The sequence below is a fragment of the Schistocerca americana genome, chromosome 10 (genome assembly GCF_021461395.2).
Source record: "Schistocerca americana isolate TAMUIC-IGC-003095 chromosome 10, iqSchAmer2.1, whole genome shotgun sequence".
Lineage (NCBI taxonomy): Eukaryota > Metazoa > Arthropoda > Insecta > Orthoptera > Acrididae > Schistocerca > Schistocerca americana.
The window spans coordinates 82,437,776-82,461,842 of record NC_060128.1 but is presented as its reverse complement, the minus strand read 5'-3'; the positions used below and the strand labels follow the sequence as shown (position 1 = coordinate 82,461,842).

General features: G+C 40.4%; 1 protein-coding gene across 1 annotated transcript in view; it reads right to left on the bottom strand.

Annotated features, from left to right (window-relative positions):
* The window catches only part of LOC124552480 (meiosis-specific nuclear structural protein 1-like), a 91,682-nt gene that overhangs the window by 5,725 nt on the left and 61,890 nt on the right, over positions 1 to 24,067 (bottom strand). Inside the window, exons 9-10 of the mRNA XM_047126761.1 lie at positions 20,087 to 20,271; positions 10,711 to 10,874 (exon numbers count right to left, since the gene is read on the bottom strand). Coding sequence (XP_046982717.1) covers positions 10,721 to 10,874; positions 20,087 to 20,271 — 339 coding nt within the window. The 3' untranslated portion in view covers positions 10,711 to 10,720. The remainder of the gene's footprint in view (positions 1 to 10,710; positions 10,875 to 20,086; positions 20,272 to 24,067) is intronic.

The window sequence follows — 24,067 nt, the reverse complement described above, 5'->3', positions numbered from 1 at the left end:
AGGACTTTGTCTGAAAGCTTAATATTTTAGCAATCTTTTTCATTGTGCCAGTCTGTGATTCAATGTCTTCTGCACCTGGTGGACTGTAGGAATTGAAATATCTTGCAGAAATGTGATGTTTACTGGTTTTTTGGCCTGTCAGTAACATCTTGCATCCATAAATAGAAATAATTATTCACCCTTACACAGTAAATACCCTACATATACCCAACTAAGTACAGAAAAAAATCAATGTTTGAAAATACTGGAGCTACAACTTTACTTCTGCCCTTTATTTTCTCAAAGTTTGGGGCTTTATTGTGAGCATCTTACAAAAAAATTACATTTCAACGTGCTGGCCATTACTTTCTCCCATCTTTCAGGCAGCATACAAATCCCACAGCGGAAGAACTGAGCGTCTTTTGAGAAGATGCATGCACCGATCCAATTTTGCAATTGTTCATATGACAGGAAGTGCTGGGCAGCCAGGTCGTGTGCCATTGAACTAAAAAGTTGGTAGTCCATGGGAACAATGTCTGGAGAATACAGCGGGTGGGGTAGGACTTCCCATTTCAACGCTTCCAGGTATGTTTTGGCAGGTTTTGCAACATGGGGTCTGAGCCGTGGAAGGGGAACAAGGGGGAAACAAATGGTAGCACCAAATTTTTTCTTTTAACAGGGTTGCTTTATTGGAGTGAACAGTTACACTAATTCTCAATCTTAGTTCTTTAAGGCAAGCAGCTGTGATTAATCAAAACAACAAACACTTTTAATACAGTAGCAAAGGGCAAGCCGGGAAGACAATGAAATTTAAATAACAACTCTCCACAAATATAGCTTCACAGGTAAGATTAAATTTATGATTGTTAAAAATTTTTTTAAAACTTTCAACAAATATCCCTTAATGCCTTTAGTAAAACAATAAATGATAGGCCTAATGAGAAAGTGCAATTCACCCCAACATTTCCATAGATCATAGACACAAGTTGCACAATTTAACCCCAAGGATTTGGCAAGATAAAATTTCCCCAAAACATAAAAGATATTCATTACACTAAAATGCTGCATCAGTTATCAACATAAAAATTCACAAGGAGCCCAAGGCTAAATTTTAACATTTCTGACATTGCAGCAGTAGGCAAGATAAAATTAGCTCAGTTAACAAAATACAATTACCCCAAAACTCAAATACAAGTTAAAATTTAACACACACGGCGACAACCGCCAGCTTACAATAGTTCAAAACATTATTCAATCTCATAGGTGCATAGATGTCATTACCAAGGGGAGTGTGCGAACCAACTTGAAGCAACTATAACATGGCATAGACCAAATTACAGATTCGGCAGTCTATGCAGCAGAGAAGTCGGCAAGAAATGGTAAACAAGTCAGAAAACTATCACCGACGCCCACATACACACTCTCGACTCTCGCACGGGCACAGAGGAGCCAATCTTAAGCCAGGGAGATAGGACAGGCAGGGTGAAAAAAAAAAAAAAAAATTCGTCACGGGGCCCTTTGAACCACTGGATGGGAACTACCAAAATTCACTCACCTTAAACTTTATGTACGATGCCCGGGTGAGGAAATGGGAAATCATATGGGCACAGGCCAGCAAAAAACCCCAGACAAACACAGAGAATCCCATAAATTCCAAAACATAATTTAATCAATTATCCGCCAAAACCCCGGAACTTGGCACATGTGAAATTACGGGCCACAGGATCCAAAGGCACTCTGCAGAAGCGTAAGGAGGGAAAAGGTTGAACAAAGTTCTGCAATGACACAATAGAACACCAAGAAAAACACACTAAGTAAGGTTCATCACCCTACAGAATGCTGAGAAACACGAACACTGGGGTTTGCCCACAATTCCGATACAATCATAACAACAAAGATAATCTTCTTAGCCATAGCACACTGAAACACACAAACAGCACCAAACTTCCGAGGACGGAAAAGTACTCCCCTGTAAACTATATCCGGGAGCAGCACAGCCACAAGCTCCTGCCGAGGCGCGGTCCAGGGAAATTGCCGCGAGAAAGATGATCCAGCACGAGTATCGTCACCCGGACCTCAGCGAGGCGCAGTCAGACAGGGCAGGAAAGCTGGTAATCAGGCGACGACTCCAACCACCGACACGGGGAGCAGCAAGCAGAGGGACCCACCGTCCGACGCAAAAGGCAATGCTCGCGCCCAAACTTGACTGCCCACGCACACGCCACTGGGCAGAGACGGCGCCACCCGCCCCCTGGAGCCGCCCCGAAACGGAGAAAGAAACACCACTCAGAGGCCCAACGATTGAGAATCGATCGGGAATACCGCCACCGCGGCACAGGGTTGAGCACTGTCATGCTGCAAAATCACCTTTTCATGTTATCGCTGTATTGTGGCCGTTTCTCTTTCAGTGATTGGCTCAAACACATCAATTGCTTTCAATAACGATCTCCTGTGATTGTTCCCGTCGGTTGCAGTAGCATCGAAAGCTTTCTCTCTTTCACAACCTTGCCGGTCTTCAACATCAAAAGCACCATTCTTGAAGCGTGGAAACAATTTTCTTCAAAGTTCTGTCACTAACAGGCGTCTCATCATAGGTCTTACCCAGCTTTTTATGATCCTCAGCCGCATATTTTTTCATATCAAAGCAGAAAATTAAAACCTCCCACAGATGACAAGAATTGGGCTCGTAAGTTGACATATTCAGCCGAGAATAACTTTAAGATGCAATAAAAAATCAACAAATATTTTGATGGCGTTATGTTCTCACATGACTAAGCTTACTGTATGACACTTACGACCTGTGCCAGTACTTTCCACTAACTCCATCTACTGCTAAATGGCAGAAGCAAAGTTGTAGACCCAATATAATTTAGGAATTAAAGATACCAACCATTTCTCAGACGTGCAAATTCTGTACGTGTCCCCACTCCTACCATAAACCTTGCTTGTCACCATTGATGACAACTCCCTCTATATCAACATTCCCAATGTACATGGTATTTTTGCTGCTAAACATTACCTCTGATAGCATTTACCCAATTCCAAGCCTCCTTCTGCTGCTGAAAATTACCTCAACCGGTATTCACCTGATTCCAAACATATGTCCCTCTTGCTCACCTCCATCATCTTGACAGTTACAAACAACTAATTTACTCTGAAAGGCAGGCAAAAAAACAGATCAGCGGTACAGCCATGGGAACCAGGATGGCTCCTTCATACATCAGCCTTTCCATCGGTCGCTTCGAGTGGGCTTTTCTGGGTTCTAAAAGCCTTCAGCCCCTGGTTTGGTTCAGATATATTGATGAAATCTTTGCCATATGGACTGACCTCAGAATGAATGGCCTGTTTAAATTCTTGTCTGCCAATTAAGGTTCACATGGCCTTATTCCAAATCTCATACCACTTTCTTCAATGTTGACCTCATACTCATTGAGGGTCAGTCACACACTTCTGTTCACATTAAACTTACAAACAAACAACAGCACTTATATTCTGACAGCTGCAGTCCTTTCCGTGGCAAATGTTCCCTCCCATACAGCCTTGGCATTTGAGGTGAACGTATTTACTCAGATACAGACTCTTTACAGCAAGAATACAACATGCTCACCTTAACCTTCACTGGACGTAATTACCCCACCAGCCTTGTTCAAAAGCAGATTTGCCAAGCCATCATATCCAATTCTAGTACTGCTCATCCCTCCAAAATACAAAGTGTTTCAAAATGAATATACGGGTTTTAAGGCTTTGTAGCACATATTACATTCACCTCACAATTATAAATAATACACCAAATGAAAGAGAAACACAAACAATTTTTCTTACAATTATTCAGTGTGAACACGATCACACATTGAGTCGATAGACGAGTTTTTCCGAAATCTTGATCAATGTGACAGGAGTAACTGTTGCAATAACAGTGTTTCTAAAGTCAGATAGATCAACTGGTATCAGAGGCACATATACATGAGCACATCAGATTGTGTGCAAATGTGGAGGTCATGCATAAAATGCTGTGTCAACCGGCCCCTTGCGCCCAATCAATCGGTCAGATACAATGTCGTTTAACCAGTCGCATACTGAGTTATGCCAGTGAGGTGGCGCACCATCTTGCTCCCAAATAAAGATCTGTTGTTCAGCTTCTTCCCATTGACACACAGGCCACAGCTGTAGCACATCCAGACAAGAAACATCAGTTACAGTTGATTCCCTGAAAATGAAAGGCCCATAAACTTTCTGCAGGAATATTTCTTGGGGCTAGGTGTGAAAGACTCGCACTCGTTCAACATTTTTTCAGTCACTCTTTGTCATTCCATACTCTTCCCATTGTGCACAGGTACACAAACAAAACTGTTTGAATTGCTCTTTCATTTGGTGTATTACTTACAATTGTAAGCTGAATGTAATAAATGCTACAACGCCTTAAAACTGGTATGTTCATTTTGAAACACACTGTACACCTACTGTCAGTCAGTACTATCCTGATGTTGGATGCATTAATCAGCTACTTGAAAAAGGCTATGACGTCCTAAAATGATATCCTGAAATGAGGTCCATTCGTACAACATTTTGCCCGCCACACATGAAATAGTTTTTCATCCCCACCTCTCTGTAATATCCTGGTCAGACCCTATGCTCCTTCTGCATGCTTGTTCCTACCATACGGCTCTGACCCCTGTGACCATCACCAATGCAAGACTTGCCCAATGCACCCTTCTACCACAACATATACCAGACCTGTAACTATAAGGGATGATCAAAAAGTTTCTGTTTGAAGGCCGTACAGTCCAGAATCAGTAGGCCAATTAGGCAAAATGACAGTGAGCACTGAGGCAATTATCACACCCATGCACGGGGTTGAAGATAGCTGTTTGGTAAAACACTGTGTCCTGTGTGAAGTAGTCTGTAATTACCTGCTGCACATCCTTATGTGACAGAAATCGTCCTTCTTTCAAGGCCTTTTCTAAGGGATCATGTGCATGATAATCACATGGGGAGAGGTCAGGACTACAGGGCAGGTCCTCGAGTGTCACCCACTCGAGTTGGCACAAATTCTGCATTACGACATTTGCGATGCCCGGGACTTCGAATCACGACCAGCACGAAATATGGCACAGCATTCCACAATGGTAGTTTTTGACAGACATGCTGTCCTATACACATTCTTCACTCTTTGATGTATGTCTAGCAGTGCTTGTCCTCCGACAGCATTTCGTGATAATGTCATCACAGTTCACATTTCCACATTTACTGCATGCTCTATGGAAAGTAGAGATGGGCAAACTCATTCATCCTTGGGAACTAGTTCACTGCTGATTGTTCTTTTTTGGGAACCGTTCATTTTTACTCGTTCACCGTTCATTTGTGCTTGGTATATGGTTCTTATGAAAAAATGAAAATTAGTAGGGTAGGTGACTGAAGGATGGAGGGCACCAAGAGGGGACACTTGCCTCCCCCCTGGAGTATAGAGTTTCTCTTTATTACAGGATTCTTACACGCTTTCAGAAGTAATTTCTGTGATCCTGCAGAGCCTCTAGTTTAGCCAACTGTAGTGTTGTGTGGCTGATCGCAGGGAAATAATATAGGGCGGCGCACGGAAAACCGGCCCCGAGTACAGACTGCTCGCCAATTACGGACGATGTGTTGCCCGTTATGAGCAGATACAACAAACAGACAAACATGTAATAATTAAGCAGTGAACAAATAACAAGCTAATACAAGCAACAATGGCGAAACAATCAATGATGATGCGTAGAGATCTGGAGAAGAGAACATGAAAATCTCACGCGATGCGCGTGGGCTATAGCACATGTAGTCTTGTAAACCTGTTGGTGGCTGTTTCCCAACTTAATAGACCACAAGTGTCTTGTATAAAATTCTTCGTTTCGACTTCCACTGCATAGCTATGCTACGTTGTAAACAATAATCGTTTACACCCTATATATACTTCACATTGTCTTTGAGTTCGCAGGCGAACTAGATTTTATGGAAGCATAAAATAAAATGTGGTTTTCTCATCATACTTGCATCACACGCTTAGTAAAAATTAGGTTTTTATGTTGCATTATTAAAGTTAAACCAGCAATAATAATAATAATAATAATAATAATAATAATTAAGTTCGCAGTACTAAAGTTTTTGGTTTGGAAGCTCCTTCTGAACAAATGTTTTTGAGATAATAAGTAAATACGATTTTATGGCAATCTATGTCTTTTCAAATGGAGAGGCACTGCTTTTCCTACTGAGCCAAAATGACCCACAACCCACTTTTCCCTTTTTTTCAAAGAAACCTATCTAGCAGGTAATGCAAATTGGAAACAACCAAACTTAAAAATAATTAGAGCCTTCCTAAATGTAATGTTTCGTATATGAAAGATACACCAAAATCGTTTTATATGAATTTTCTTACATTAAAAATTAAGCAAATTATTGAAAGTTAGTTGCTAGATCAAGTCGATGAAACCAAAAAATATATGAATAACAAAAAAAACTTGCCTTGTTATAAGTCTATCTTCTGCTGTTCATCGATATAATGAAGTGAGCTGATATGCCCTTTTGTTACCTGAAAAGACGTACCTATTACATACAACGTAATTTTTATGTAATTTACATAACTATAAAATACTTTTTGATTACGAGTTGTGGACGCTGAATAGACAGAACCAAGCGCAAGAACAGTTTGGAACACGTGTAAAATGGGCGAGCGCAGTGAACGAAACGAACAACTGGATACTGAACTAACTAGGAGCAGACGGCAGTGGAAATGAGACAGGTGGTCATGCAAAGAACGACGAATGCGGCTGAGGGAGACCGAGACTGACACGAGCACGCGACCGAGGCTGGAACGAGAACTGCCAAAGTGACCGCCGCGACCGAAATGAACTAGTGAGCTATGAACCAATCGTTCCTCGTTCCCAGGAACTATAAGTAGACCGCCGCGACCAAAGTGAACTATGAACCGATTGTTCCTTGGAATTCGTTCCTCGGCCCTTTCGTTCATCTTGGTGAACCGTTCCTTTGCACCCGTTCGTTCACGAACTACCCATCTGTAATGGAAAGACACGAAATGCCACACCAGACCCTTGTCTACATGTCAGTGCTTGTATACCTGCACTGGAATCACGCAATGTCGCACATACGCTGCAGCAACATCCTCAAATGGAAGCTTTTTGATCGCCTCTTACATCAAAGGGACAGCCACCTATGAAACGACACGTGTCACGTATAAGCTATTACGCTAACAGCATTCAGCCTTCTTCACTAGTATGAATACCACTGTGGTGCCACATATCAATATCACCCTACTGGTATCTTTAAGATGGAGACCGAATTCCGAGTTTCTATCAGATACCGGTAGCACTGCAGGGGATCTGGTGGACACAACAGTGTACATCCACTGAGTCACTCCTCCAGTGGCTCTGGACTACGAGCAGCCTCTCCCACTGCAGTATATGAAGGACGGTGGCATCTCAATGGGTCACTCTCACTTGTAGCCCCTTTGCTACGTGATGCTACGCAGACATTGCCTAATCGTGGCTCTGACAACATTGTTCGTGCTGTAGTGCAGGTAGCTACTTCCTTGTCAACACTGAGAGGTGGACAGTACTTCTTGTTGTATTATTTGTAATAAGTCTTCCTACGCTTGAAGAAATACAACTTAAGTAAATCTTCTGTTTACTGTGTTAACTTGTTCGCTAATGCCGGCCGGGGTGGCCGAGCGGTTCTAGGTGCTACAGTCTGGAACCACGCGACCGCTACGGCCGCAGGTTCGAATCCTGCCTCGGGCATGGATGTGTGTGATGTCCTTAGGTTAGTTAGGTTTAAGTAGTTCTAAGTTCTAGAGGACTGATGACCTCAGAAGTTAAGTCCCATAGTGCTCAGAGCCATTTGAACCATTTTTTTGTTCACTAATCATTTCTGTTCCTGTCCTGCTTTCCTGTGATGACAGGTGTTGCACCACTCCATAGCCCATCTCTCCTTCCCACTGTGTACAAAGGCATACACAACTACTACAATTGCGACGAATGGGCATAGACAGAGGGTGTGTACTGGTAAAACATAATATCCCATTGCACAGCATGCTCTGCAACATGGCAGTCATGATCTCAGCACTTGCTTCACCAGACCTGCCATCTGGACTCTTCCCTCAGACACCACTTTCTCAAAACTCCGTACGTGGAAATTGGCGTTACAACATATGCTCGGTTTGCGCCACCTGCCTGGCCTAAATTTACATTAATTTCTGGGGTGTCAGTTTTTCTTTTCAGTACCTACTATTCTTTGTGGTCCCTTTTATTTTTCTGTATCCTTTATTTTCTGACCAATATATTTTTCCCCCACCTCCGTCATCTGTCTGTTATGTATGATGCAATTACCTTTCCACTCTTACTGACTCTTGCACAATGTTTTTACAGTATACTCTCTCTTGATTATTACCCCATCATCTACCTTTAAGTTCTCAGATCTCATCTGGCACAGGCACCAACGTAACTCTCCCCAGTTCCTAAACTTCGCCTAGTCCTTTTTCTCCATCCCTCTTCCTTTCCCTTCAATCCTTCTACCACTTGGTGAGTAGATTTTTCATCTGTCCATATTATACTACAATCAAATACAGGCTGTTACAAAAAAAAAGCCCACCCAGTTTAGTGAGACTGTATCTTCTGCATGAATGAAGATAAACACCTGCGGTAAATTTTAGCTTACACACAGAACTACAAAGTATTTATTTTCAAAATAACCATATGACTGTGCACGGTGTATCTTCTACATTCATTCACATACAAAGTTGTGAAGTTTTCACAGTTACATTCAGGATCAGTGTTTTCATTTACCTTTCATAAATGATCAGTTTGCCCTTTCACTGCACACACAAGATCCAGATGACATTCAAACTCAACCCACACTTTTGCGAGCATATCCGGAGTTACTGTATTCACTGTTGTTGCTGTGGAGTGTTGCAGTTTACACAAAAAATGTTGGACGAGGAGGCCTACAGACAGAGCCTTTCACAACACCCTTCCCTCCTTTCCCCAACCATCCTTCCCCGGAATATCATCAGGCAACCGCAAATGCCAGTGGTGTAATGCAAGATCTCTGCACACATTACAGCTGATCAACTGTTTTGAGGCAGTTCACTGTTAAGAAATATTCTTACATGTGGTGCTCTTTTCAGTTGAAAAACGAAATGCCTGTTCTGCTGCACTGTCATCTCGGTTCACCGCATCTTGGGTATTGAACAAATGAGAGAGTTACTAGGTCCGTCAGGATGATAACTTGCAATATCCGTACGATCTGGCAGCTAGAGTCAAGGTAAACTTTTAGCTTCAACAGAAAGTTAAAATTCACCCCAAGTACGAGGGTTGGAACTTTAATAGTGCCAACTATTTATTTACAGCTCGTGCAAAATAGATACGTTTTTCAAAGTTTTACTGACCTTCAAAGTAGTCACTAGCATTGTGTATGACCCGTTGCCAGCAATATGGAAGGTGTAGGATACTCTTAGCAGTGCCAGTTGTGTTGACAGTTCGAGCGGCGCGGTCTATTGCCTGACGAATTTGTAGCAGTTCTGAAGCGAATGTCGAGAAGTGTTTCCTTCAGTTTAGAAATCGAGTTGAACTTAGGAGGGCTTAAGTCAGGGGAGTGCAGTAGGTGGTATAGCGCTTAGCAGCCCCATCAGTCAAACAAATCAGTAACAGCTTGCACTGTACGTGGAAAATGATGGTCAAGTCAAGCAGAAAGTGTCATCACTTTTGTCTCTATGCTGTTCATTTTTGGAACACAACCTATGACCAGCTTAGAGGCAGAAGTGATGACACTTTCTGCAGGACCTGACTATCATTTTGCAGGACAATGCTCAAGCACGTACAGTGCAAGCTGTTACTGATTTGTTTGACTGATGGGGCTGCTAAGTGCTATACCACCTACTGGTCTCTCCTGACTTAAGCCCTCGTAAGTTCAACTCGATTTGTAAACTGAAGGAAACACTTCTCGACATTCGCTTCAGAACTGCTACAAATTCGTCAGGCAATAGACCGCGCCGCTCGAACTGTCAACACAACTGGCACCGCTAAGAGTATCCTACGACTTCCACATCACTGTCAACAAATTATACACAATGCTGATGACTACATTGAAGGTCAGTAAAACTTTGAATCAGCATAAAAAAAGGTTAAGGGCAGATTAAGATCAATGTGAAAGACAATAGTGTTAGTTGTCAGCAAGTTGCCATATTTTGGTTTGAGAAAGTGCATTACTAAGTAATAACATCTGTCCCTCTCCACAGCTGGGTGATCAGTTAGACAGCTGCCATGCGGAGGACCCAGGTTCGATTTCCGATACGGCCAAATTTTTTTGAGAGGGCTGGTAAGGGACGCACTGAGCCTCATGATAACATATGAGGAATATTCGAATGAGAAGTAGTGGATCCATGGCCTGGAAAGTCAGGAAAGGGTGACACGGTGGCTAGTTGACATCCCTTGGGCCTTCACAACCTGGAGGGGGAGCTCTTTTTTAAGTAATAATATCTAACACATCATAACTGGATTATCAGTACTGGGTAGCTATCAGAGACTATGGTTTTCTTTAATTAATGAAGCAAAAACCTCCTGTAAGTCAGTTAGAACAGTCTTTTTCCCTTCATCTTTTGCCCAGTATTCAGTTCACTTTCACAATTGCTCGTGCCAAAAATCTGGATTTTATTTAGTTCTCCTAACACTAAAGTGCACCCACACTCACCTGCTCAGGTTCAGCAGATGGCCTGTTCTTTGTACATCTTGGCCAGCTCCGGACCCAGGTGCGGGAGGTCGTCCTCGCGCAGGACGCCGGGCGGCATGAAGCCTATGAGGCGGCTGGCGTGCTCCTTCAGCATGCGCAGGCGCTCCTCTTCTATCCTGCGTCGCCTGCAGTGCAATTGTAGTCCAGTGCGGTGAGATGGTATTCACAAATATATGTTTGTTATTATAGGTTATTCGTCTTGAGCTGACTCCAATGTAATTAAAAAGAATTACACCAGACACGTTTGCTTTTATTTACAAAGCATCTTCTGTGGTATTCTGTAAACTGGATACACACATTTGTACATTTATTTTTTATTTTTTGATTATACTGCAGTCCACTCACGACAGATAATCTATAATAACAGAAGTTAACAGCTGCTGCAGAATATGGTCAAACAAACAAATATATTATGGACACACTGTCAGGCATTTCCAAGTGGCCTCTACATGAAGTTTAGAAGGATTCATCTCAACCTGCATAAAACTATCCAACATATAAATTTTAACAATACTTGCAGATTACGTAATATATTAATGTACATGTTAAAAACAGTTCTGCCAGTGCACAAAAAACGAAACAAGTAGCTCAAAAATTTAGCTAAACAATGAAATCAACTCTATTTATACCAAAAAGCAAACCCTAAATTGGGAACTATATACAGCACATCTTAATCTTACGAGTGTTCTGAAAAATACCACTGTTTTCTCCCATCTTGTTAGCAAGGTTGAAAATCGTACACATGCAGTGACAGAAAAAATGAAAAAAAATTCACACAAGAAAGATTGAAAATTTAAAAGCTGGCAAATTTAAAAGCTAAACAAACACCCAACACAGCCACAAATGTCACCCAATCTAACACACACTATTTTGCATACAGAAGAAATAAAACTTCTTGAAAAAAGGTCTGAAACACAATGTCAGCACAAAGATAGATGAAAAATACATAGAAAACCTCATAGCTGAATGAGAAAGCATTCTCACACAGGAAAACAGAAATGAAACAAGTGAGGTAAGCACTGGTCTGATGAGAGAGCTAGTCAGTAATGAAATCAAAAACATAATAACACAGATGAAAGAAAACAGAAGAAACCAAAACGGTGCAGATTCCATAACACTGATAAAACTTAGAAAGAAACTACAAGAAAACAACACCATCATCAAAAAGGCACAAAGGAAACACAGTGGTTCTCATGGATAAAGAACAATACATCAGTAAGACACAAGAGTTCATCACGAAAAATAAAATTATAAAATTAAAATCAGATCCAACAAACAGATTCTAAACGAAGCTGAGAAACCCTCTGAAAGACATTGGACATACAATAGAAAACAATGAAAAAGGAAAACTGGTACAAATAAATCCCAGTGCACCTTCCCTCTGATGCCAACCAAAGCTACATAAGAGAGATCTCCCCCATCAGAGCTATTGTGAATTATAGAAATGCTCCCACTTACCCACTTGCAAGATACATGTTGAAAATCTTATCAGAAAACTACAAATTACAAGAAGACAGGAATATAAGAAACACCACACAATTGATTCAGTACATAAAAGACGTACAAATTCCTCCTCTCATTTGATGTAGAGAATATGTATTCCAATATACCAATACCTGAAACAATAAACGTTATAGAACAAAACCTTAAGACACACAGTACACTCCCACATGAATACATCAAAAAAACAGTCAGGCTTCTAGAGCTGATAACAGCACAGAACTATTTTCAGTTCAATAATGAATTCTATTTACACAGTGAAGGATTACCAATGGGATCTCCAGTGTCTGAAACCATAGCAAATATATTTATTAACCATGTAGAACAGATTATATTTAAAAAAAATAGTGCCAAACAGGTACAACATCATATACTGGATTAAATATATGGACGATATCTTGTGTCTGATAGATAAACCAAACAATAAAATTGACCAGTTAAACACAGACATAAATTCTGTTGATGATGAGATACATTTTACAATAGAGAAAGAGCAAAATAGACAAATTTCTTAGACATCACCATAAAGATTCAAAACAACCAACACCCATTTGCCATATACCGAAACCGACAACAACAGACACAATTATACATGAGACATCACAACATCCCAATTCTCAAAAGCAGGCAGCACTTAGATACATGCTCCACAGACTAAACACAGTACCATTAGATACAGACAATTACAAAAAGGAAATGAATACTATAATACTAATAGCCACAAACAATGTATACAAAGAGAAATTAGTAACAAAGCTGAACAAGAAAATCAAGAAACAGAAAAGCACAAACACCCAATTGTCACCAACTACAGGACAAAATCACACACAAACAAATCCACAAAATACAAGAATAGAAACAACACAAAGTGTGAAAGAAACAGAAAGTAAAAGATGGTACACAATTACATGCAACCACAAATACGCACATAGAATATCCAATATTTAAAAAAAAACGAGGCATAAAAATAGCACACCAAACCAACAACTCAATTCAGAAATACTTCCCAATAGGAAAAACTGATCTGTATCAGAAATCAGGAATATACCAACTGAAATGCAATACATGTGATGGAAGATACATAGATCAAACCAGGAGGACATTTGACACCAGATACAAAGAACATGTAAGATCATGGATGTATGGGACAAATCATTCAACTATTGCAGAACACTTACATCAACACCAACATAAAATTACAACCAGAGACACAGACGTGGAAATCATAAGGATAAACAACAACAAAAAACACCTCCTCACCTTTTTTTTTTTAAAAAACAAAAAAAAAAAATTCATAACAGAAAAGAAACAACTCTTATATAATCATATCATATTGGCAAACCACACTCTTTAAACTGATTGACCACTTAATATAACATTGAAAGTACACATATAACCACAGGCTTCATTTACCACTATCATTCCCTCCCAGATCTGTCCCATAATCGCTGTCCAGGTCATCCTCATCCTGTTGTTCCTCCCCCCACCCCCACCCCCCTGCAAAAAAACCTCCTCTCACATCTCTACCTACGTACAAATACAATTTCACTCCCCCCCCCCACACACACACACACACACAAATCGTTTCATAGGTTGGCAACACTGACAACATGGATGAAAACAAACAAAAAGGCATAAGCACTGCGGCAGTGATGAACAAAAAGCAGTTAATAAAGCCAATTGTAAATAGTGCAGCGCTGGAGAGCCTGTCAACACCAACCACTGCTAGCAAGAGGGGAAGAAGCAAATTGCGTAAAGATACACCAGAAGTAGCATGCAGACCAACTTTATAAAGAAAACGCTGTTTTTATTGTTAAAAAAAAGTATAAACGTGTGCATCCAATTTACAGAATACCACAGAAGATACTTTGTAAATATAAGTAAAACACGCCTGGTGTAATTCTTTTCAATTACACTGCAGTCAGCTCAAGACAGATAACCTATAATAACAGATGTTAACGGCTGCTGCGGAAGATGGCTACACAAACAAACGTACATACTTATGTTACTAAGTACTTTGACTACGATGTTTGCAATCCTTACTGCTATGCTATTGAAAAGAGTGAATCAGAATTACAGATTTGATGTGAGTGCAACATGTGTCTAATTTATGAGCTATGAAATATGTACAAAATACATTTTATGTGCAAATCAGTACCAACTAAGTACAGTGTGCTCTTGACAAATTGTAATTTAAATTTCCTGCCATGTTATTTTTCTATCAGAGGTGGTTGTTGCTGCACTGCACTGCCAATTGTTTCTAGTAAACAACTGTAATGTCAAAACAATATTGAAACAAAGTGCAGAGTACGATAAAACAGTTACGATTATCTGAGGCCTCCATGCTGTGCGCTCGGCAACAGATATAATTTGCTTCTTTAAATGTCCACAATCACTTCAGAAAAGTCAAAAAAAGGTCCTAGTGCAGCAGCAAGGAAGCATCACTCAAAAGATCGCATTGTGCTGATCACTGAAAATATCAAAAGAGCTCACATGCTGATTTAGGGAAATCGGAAGCAAAATTGAAATCACTGGCAAAGATCATTGGTGCAAGTGAGCTGACAATGCATAGAACTACCAGTGACAATCTTCAACACAAACCCTAAACAATGAAGGTAAGATGAATGCTCTCGGAGACTGCTAGGGCCAGTCGAGTCAGTCGTTGGAGTTTGCTTGTGTGTTGATTGAAAAATGAACAAACCCCATGCAGCTTTCCACTGATGGTGCTGGGACACCACCAAAAATTGATTTGCTACACAAATATCAGCACTGCCAGAATGATGGCAAAAGCGCATAGACATTCATGGGGAATACATGTAACATAACCTGTATTTGTTTGTTTAGTAAATGGATCTTGCGAACAAAAAAAAAAAAAAAAATGTAGTGGGAATCATTTTTAACACCCCAAGTAAGAATTAATTTAGAATAAACTGTGAATTTACAATTACAATACTGGAAGTGAAAATAATTCAATAATACAGGGTTATTGGATCACCCATGCACTTACTTTATCAGTGGTATCTGATAACAGTATATTAATGAAATACAATTGTACTTCTAAGATTAATTTTTAAAATTCAACACAGATTATACAATTACGCATAGCTACTTAGGATTCAGAATAAAGTTTTAAGTTCTGGGACCTAGGTTATTATGTTGCCAGCAGACACTACAAAGGGAATTGAAAATACCAAAATATACAAAAAAGTAAAAGAATACCCCATCAGTCACTTCTTTTTAGAGTATTAGGACCAACAATATGAATTACGCTTAACTTTAATGAATGTCTGCAGTAAACTAGTTTTGGCTTTGCCAGTAGTTGGATAGCTGTTAGTGTAATGTGTAACATTACATCAATGTTTTGTGTGGAGTGTTAGACGAAAGTGTCAGCTGAGAAATGCAGGAAAGGCTGTGGCTTTTTTCAAAGTACCTGATAATCTTGAAGTAATTTCTATGATCATAAGTCCTATAATCTATTACATACACAAAGCAGGGTGTATGTATATATGTCTGGGATCTCCTCCCAAGCCCCTGCATCAACTTCAACCAAATTTGGCTCAAACTCGGCACACCTCACAAGTATCAATACTGTATAGGTTTATGAGCACCAAGCACCAATAGGAGCGAAGATATGGGCAAAATGTGTTTTTTTACAGTGCCTGGCATACATGCTGCCCTGTACAACAGGCATATTGTGTGGGAAAAGTATTGGCTTCCCAAATGAACCTGCTTTACTGGGCAGCCTACATATTAGAAGCAAGAAACAGTTTTTCAGGCTCAAACATAGAGGCTGCCCTGCACAACAGATGCATTGTGTTGGAGTAGTATCAGAGTGTGATATTGACCTGCTTCGCATAGTGGTCTGTTTTAAGCCCCTGAATGTAGCCTGCCCTGCACGGCAGGCATGTTGTGAGAGTAGTATAGCATTCTTCATTGAACTGTACTGCAGGGTCTACACATGCCAATCAACGTGGCTGAGGATGTGTTGAGATGTATAAATGAATGGAGGGACAGAGAGAGGTGGAGGAGGGAATGGGCAGAGAGAGGGGAAGAGTGGAAGATGCATGAAGCAGGTATAAGGTGCAAAGAGGCTGTGGGCAGGAGGAAAAGGAAGAGAAGGAGATGGAGATGGAAAGACAGAGGAGGAGGAGGAGGAGGAGGAGGAGGAGGATATGGTCAGAGGGAGGGTGGAGGAGATGTGGTTGGAGAGAAGGGGTGGAGGAAATGGACAAACAAATGGGAGCAGGAGATGAAGGGACAGAGGAGATGTACATATAGAGGTGGGAGGATAGGGTGTTAAGACACAGGGAGGAAGAGGTGGACACACACAGGGAGAGGAGGAGGTGTGTTCAATATGTGTGTCAAACAAGGGTGAACCCATAGGGAAAAGCCTAGTAATAATAGTAATAACTATTACTATTATTATAATCAGTTCCTATAATTATCAATGTAAGTTACCACTGCTCATAGTTTGTTTTTAACATTTGTTACAGGAGTTGCCTGCAGTGGGTACTTCTGCCTGTCACTGCATAAAACTGGACTCATTCCACATTTCCGAAGGCTCTCTTCCGTGATAAGATTAATAGCACAAACTGTGTGAGTGTGTTAATGTAATGTCAACATCCTTAACAGAGGCACCTTCACAGAGACAAGGAACTTTGGGAGTGCTCCTACAAATTATGATGGACATTACTCTTCACATTGTACCAGGTGTTCCAAAAGGAATATTGGGGTTTTAAGGCTCTGTAACATTTATTACACGATTAATGTACAATTATAAATAATGCCTAAAATGAAAGTGAGTACCATTTGAGTAATTGTTGCAACAACTGCTTCACTTCTGTTTCTTAAGTCCAGTAGATCAGCGGGTCGTGGAGACACATGCAAATGATCCTTTATGAACCTCCAAAGATAAAAATTTCATGATGTCAGCTTGGGTGGAAGTCATCCGGCACCTTTAAACCAATCCACTAGTTGGGTACAACATCATTTAACTGAGTTATGCCAGTAAAGCAGCCCATGATATATCTGCCAAATCAAGTCCTGTAGTTCAACTTCTTCAAATTGAGAAAAGAGCCCTAGTTCTAGTGCATGAAGATAAGAAACACCAATTACAGTTGCTTCACCAAAAAAGAAAGGGCAATAAACTTTCTGCTGGAATATGGCACAAAAAAATTCAACTTGGGGGGACTCTTCTTGTAACTGTACCATCTCATGAGAATTTGCTGACCCCAGATGCACACGTTGTGTGTGGTGTTCACATTTCCACTTAGGTGGAATGTCAATTCATCACTGAAGAAAATCTTCATCATCATGTAGCAACATTATATTTGCAAAGTCGGCACATAAAACATAGTCTGTAGGCTTTAGAGCTTGTGTAAAAACAACTGTTTGAGTTGCTCTTTCATTTGATGTATTGTTTACAACTGTAAGCTGAATGTAATAAATACTACAAAGCATTAAAACACCGATATTTATTTTGAAACATCTGGTATATTAATGATATGACAGGGGTAACATCCACTTACATGTTGACAAAGATGGCAAATGACTCAAAATGCTTTGAAACATGATATACATGTAAAAATAAACTATACTTTTATAAGCAGAATTAGTTTTGTCATACAAATATTTGGGAATAATTACTCGTGGTAGCATAAAATGGAATAATTTCATTTCCTCATTAGTGTTATCAGAAATGGCACTTCATCTATGAAAGAGACCCTGTAAGAAAAGTACATAAGGTACTGTTCGGGTGTGTAGGTATCATAAAGTTTTTAAAAGAGTAATCTGGTAGTGTCATACAACATTCTGGGTAGTGATCCTGAAGGTATCACGAAGCTAAGATTAGATCAGTACATAGGAAGTCATTCTTTCCTCATTACACTTGTGGACAGCACAGAAAGGAATCTAATACAATGTAATGGAATACAGAGAACAACAACAACATCTGACACAATGGTTTGTGGCATATAAATGTATGAGGTATGCCCAGAAAGTAATAATTTTTTCTGTTGCTCCTATTGGTCCAGCCACTTTGGACTATCTCCTCAGCTTTTCCCACACAACTCCACTCTCTGCTCTGGAAGCACCACGACTGCCATTTCTGTGAGCCAATTAACAGTTCACATGTGATGTTTTGCTGTGCAGACAACACTTGAAACGACTGTATGCAATCAAAGTATGTGCTAAACTTGACAAAGGTCTTTCTCACACCGATCAAAAGATTTACACCAAGCCTACATGGTTCTACTTTCTCTTACTGTCAGGTCACGTTTGGAAGTAGTTTCGGAGGTTCAGGATGAAATGGACTACAACGGGACAATCAGAGTGTACAGTTTTGTGTTTCACATTACTTGATTGAATGGAAGTTTAAATTTCATGTTATTCGGCAATAAAACCCTTACCATTACATCTTGCAGTTGAGTCAAATATTAAAATGTATTTGAAATATCGAATTTAACAACTCCCAGCAATTGTTGGCATCTGGTGCTGTATTACTGATAAAAGACCATAACTGGCATAGTGCTTTATCGTGGGATGCAGTAAAATAAAATCTGAATGGGCAAACAATCAGACATGGTAGTATCAAGAAATGGAGAATTCAGCTACTCTCTACTTCTTGATACTACCCATTCAAATTGTATAATATTGTGTCCAACTATAAATCAATGTAGCAGTTATTTATTTTAAGATTCAAACAATCGAAATTCCAGGTTGGAATATTAACAATGTAGGGAAAGATAGATTGCTACTTACCATAAAGAAGACACGTCAAGTTGCAGACAGGCACAATCAAAAGACACCCACATATAGCTTTCAGCCACAGTCTTCATCAGTAAAGACACACACACACACACACACACACACACACACACACACAAACGACCGCTGACTCCAGCATCTCGTAGCAGAGATTCTGGCCCGAGATGCTGGAGATGGTGGTCATGTGTGTGTGTGTGAGGTGTGCACCTTGCTTGTGTGTGTGTGTGTGTGTGTGTGTGTGTGTGTGTGTGTGTGTGTGTGTGTCTTTTTATTGACAAAGGCTGTGACCGAAAGCTATATATGAGTCTTTTAATTGTGCCCGTTTGTTGCATACTTTTTTTTAAGGTTCTATGATTATGACTATTTTATTTTGTATATTTAGTATTACTAATCAAACCTGTAGGACTGTATGCTTGCAAAACTTAGAGTGTTCAGAAAAAAGAATTAAATAATCTTCTTGTTTTCAAGCAGAATATCTCAAGAAAGATCTATGACCCATTACAGGAGGAGATCACTGAGGAATGAAGGATCCAGCATTATTGAGAGCTGCAGGAGATATAGGAGTGGCCAAATGCTGTACGCTCAATGACAACTGAATGGCTTGCACGGGCAAGTCATATCACTCAGATGGATAAATAATGAAAGCCTTTGAAATATGTGAATTATTACTCCCTATGGAAGAAGACCTCTAGACAGACCAACGAATAGGCGGAGAGATGCTGCAGATCAGCATACGAGGTGACTGGCAGCAGAAATCAGGAAATAGAATTCAATAGAATGCGGGTCTAGTAGCTGTCCGCAGTCCACTGGGCCCGATCACTTAAAGTTAAGTAAGTTATTAATTTATTGATGTTTGCAAATGTTAGACAATGGGCTAACAACCTGGTAATCCAAAAGTGGGATCCAAAAATAAATAAATAAATGGTAAAACAAATGTCAAGTAAGTTTGCTTTTTTTTCTCATGCAATAATATTTCATCCTGTACCTATAGTGAAAGTGAGAGATTCTCTAAAGTGCCTTTTCTACAAACTAGATGCAACGGGAAGGTCATGTAAGTGCACGTCGCCCCCACCTGTCATCATCTAGCCGCTGCAGCCACTGCTCCTGCTCGTGCAGCTCTTGCAGTTCTGCCTGCCGCTTCCGCCTCCGCTCCGCTATCATCTCCTCCACCTCCCGTCGCAGCTCGGCACGTCGCACCCTCTGCCTCTCTGCTGTCAGCTGGTCGATGCGCTGCTTCTCCATGATCTCACACGTCAGCTGTGAGCGAAAGACGGCCGGGTGATAGAGGGTGAGTGGGGTTGTTTGGGGGTGGAGACCAGACAGATAAAGGGTGATTTGCCACCACTACAGAGCTGAGCAAGCAAGGCAGTATTGCATTCTGTGCAGAGAAGGATGGATAATAGTTTTCAGTATCACCAGTATACTCTCTATCTCTGCCACATACCACACAGATGGACAAATGGATGCAAAAATTGCCAGTCACTGAACTCCAAAGTCACCAGCACCCTTTCTCGAGATCATGGTACTGTTGCACGAGTAGTCAGTCTTGAGGCAGATGGAAGGTGTACGGAGGTAGTGGGCAGGTAAAAAAGGAAGAGAGGGGAGCTGAAGATATAAAGAGAGAAAGGAGGATGAATGGTCAGACAGAGGGAGTGGAGGAAATGGACAAAATGAGGTGGAGGAGGACATGAAGAGAGAGAGAGAGAGAGAGAGAGAGAGAGAGAGAGAGAGAGAGAGAGAGAGTGGGGAGGAGGAGATAACAGATAGAGGTGGAGTATGAGGTAGACAGACAAAAGGTGTGAAAGGTGGACACACAGACGGGGAAGAGGAGCTGTGTTTAATGTGTGTGTCAAACGCATACACACATGAAGCTACACGGAAAGGTCTAGCAGTATAACTAAAATGGACGAAGGCATAAAAAGGACTGGATGATTGCGGAACTAATAGGATAAACCAGCCACCCAAAAACAGATTCAAATTTGCAACCAATTAAATTGGGCAGAAGTCCTCATACCACACAAAAGTCAACAGTTTCTCGCTACTACTATCTTGTCGTCTCCTAAAATTGAGTTTTACTCTCTCAGTAGATCAAAGGCTTCCCTCCTATCAGCATACAAAAACCACGATTTGAGTGTGATGCCACAAACACTGCATTCCAGTGGACCTTTGTGCCGCAAGAGATAAGTGTGTGTCATTGGGACTGACCAATATGAAGATCAGAGAGCACCAGTTTATCCCTTCTTTGAGTTTGAAAGGAAGTGTATCACGGTTGCACAGTCGGTTTGACTGAGCGCAGTTTGTTGACGGCCACTTACAGCTACTGCTTATCCCACTCAGCCATCACTCTCTGTTACCTATAACACAACAGCATAACCTAAACTAAAATACACCCAAACAGGCTATGAATGCCCAATGGTACCGACCGGCCGCCGTGTTATCCTCAGGCCACAGGCATCACTGGCTGTGGATATGGAGAAGCATTTGGTCAGGACACGGGTCTCCCGGCCATATAACAGTTTACATGACCGGAGCCGCTACTTCTCAATCAAGTAGCTCCTCCGTTTGCCTCAAAAGGGCTGAGCGCAACCCGCTCGCCAACAGTGCTCGGCAGACTGATGGTCACCCATCCTAGTGCCAGCCCAGCCCGACAGTGCTTAACTTAGGTGATCTGATGGGAACCGGTGTTACCACTGCGACAATGTCACTGGGTAACACAATAGCATGTAAGGGGAGATTAAGGTGAACTGCAGTATTTTCCTGGCGGGCTGCATCCACTGCTCTGTTGACCTTCTCATTCCCCTCGATTCCTGTATGTTGAGGCACCCAGCAGAAGACCACTTGTTTCTGCTGCCTTTGCAGGACTTGTATAGTGTCCTGGGCCATTTGATTTATCCTATCCACTGAGTACATTGGCTGAATGATTTGTAGAGCACTAAGAGGGTCCATGGAGACAAGAAACTTCCCTCTGTGTAGCAATTTCACGTGCTCCTGTGCCTTCTCGACCACCCCTTCAATGTGGACAACCATTGCCAATGTGCGTTGCCAAAACAAACCACCTTCTTACATGTACACCACGGTAGCACATTGGCAATACAGTAGTAAAAGTACCTTTCTCCAACTTTTCCAAATGCCACAGAAGCTCTACTCCGTATCTTGCTGGACTAGAACTTCTGGAAGAAAGGGTATGATACTAGAAGCCCATGCTCACTACCCAAACATTCTGTCTTGGTTTTTGCTGCAAGAAAATACTTGTTTGATGTCACGTGTCCTGCACTGCGACTGGCTTGTAGAAGCAAATTAAGCCAGGCGTCATGTTGATTTAAGGTTTTGTGAAGCTAAAGTGCTGGTTTTTGTATACTTCCGTACCACAAAAATATTTAGTTCAACAGTTGCACTGTATAAAAGAGCTCTTCAGAACGTATTGTTTTCAGTGTGATTGGTTATGCAGAAATATTTGGAAATGTGATATTGACAGTACCTGTTACCAATTCAAGAAATGAAATCTGTGAATGAGTCCTTGATGATGTTATGGTACTTTATTTGTAAACGTCCATCCTGACCACACTGATCAAGATGGACCTTTATAAATAAATGTTATGTCTAATCCAAGTTTTAAAAAATCCTGAAGGTGGCTTGATTATTGTGGGAAAAACTTTTGCTGAGAAAATCAGCAACCTTTTGAAAAACATGAAGAGATAAATATTTCAAATAAAGTGAAGAAAAGGATGAAACATTCTCAGTTTCACCTTCAAAATTGGCTGACACTCTTATGGTCACAGTTCTATACAAGTCCATATTTACAGCCCTAAATTCTCGTTTCAACCCTAGGATGATAATTATGAACTCTAGTATACTGACATGGCAAGGAGTGTGTAGGGTGTATCTGGAATGGCAGGTATCAGCAGTGTAGATATTCTAAAGAGATACAAATAACTTCATACAGTGAAATCTTGCAAGCAAGAAATGTGGACATTGTCAAACGTAAGGTGTTGTGCTACAGGCTGTTTGTCTCCCATGTTCAAATATGGACTCTCAGCAGATGTTTTCACACTAGAGTGATGTGTTGACGAATCAGCACTACATTGTTTCAGAAAAGAGCTTTGAAGTTATCATGAGGCTTTCTTTTGAAAAACTTTCAAGTGTATATTTGCAAAGTTATTTTACCTCCAATTCATTTGATTCAATAGGTGTTAAGCAAATTTTACTTTTTCCAATAATGTAAATAAATATCATGTAACGTCAATAATAGGATGTAACTGTACAGTAATTTTCATTTTGAGCATCACCCTGTAAAACAATGAAATGGCACAAAAATCAAGAAAAAAAAGCTGTCTAATATCAATTTTGACAAAAAATAACACTAAACTTGGCAAAAAAAAAAATCACAAAAATTGAAAAAATAGAGTCAAAATTGGCATAAAACAGCACTGAAATTGGTATAAAATAACACAAGAAATGACTAAATAATACCGAAAATGGTAGAAAAACAAGTGGCAGAAAACAACATCAAAATTGAAGCAAATTAACATTGAATTGGCATAAAAACTACAAAATTGATATAAAATAATACAAAAACTGGCAAAAATTAACACAAAGCTGGTAGAAAATAGTACCAAAACTGGCGCTAAACAGCACCAAAATTGCCGAGAAATAAGATCAAAACTGGTACAAAATAACATCAAGACTGGCATAATATATGAAAATTAGCAGGTGGCAGAAAGTAACACTGTAACAGGTAGACAATAGACTGAATGGCATAAAATAACACCAAAACTGACATAAAAATAACACAAAAATTGGCAGAAAATAAACCAAAATTAGTAAACGAACCACAGAATTAGAGAGAAAATAACATTGAAATTGACAGAAGAGAACACTGATATTGGCAAAAAATGCAGGAAGTAACACCAAAATTCGCAGAGTTTAACACTGAAATTAGTAAACAAAACAAAACAAAAAAAAAGAAACAGTTTTTCCTTATCCCTACTAATTACGTGTATAGTCCACAGGCGGGCTTTCCAAGATTGAGGAATAGAAATATATGAGACAAGAA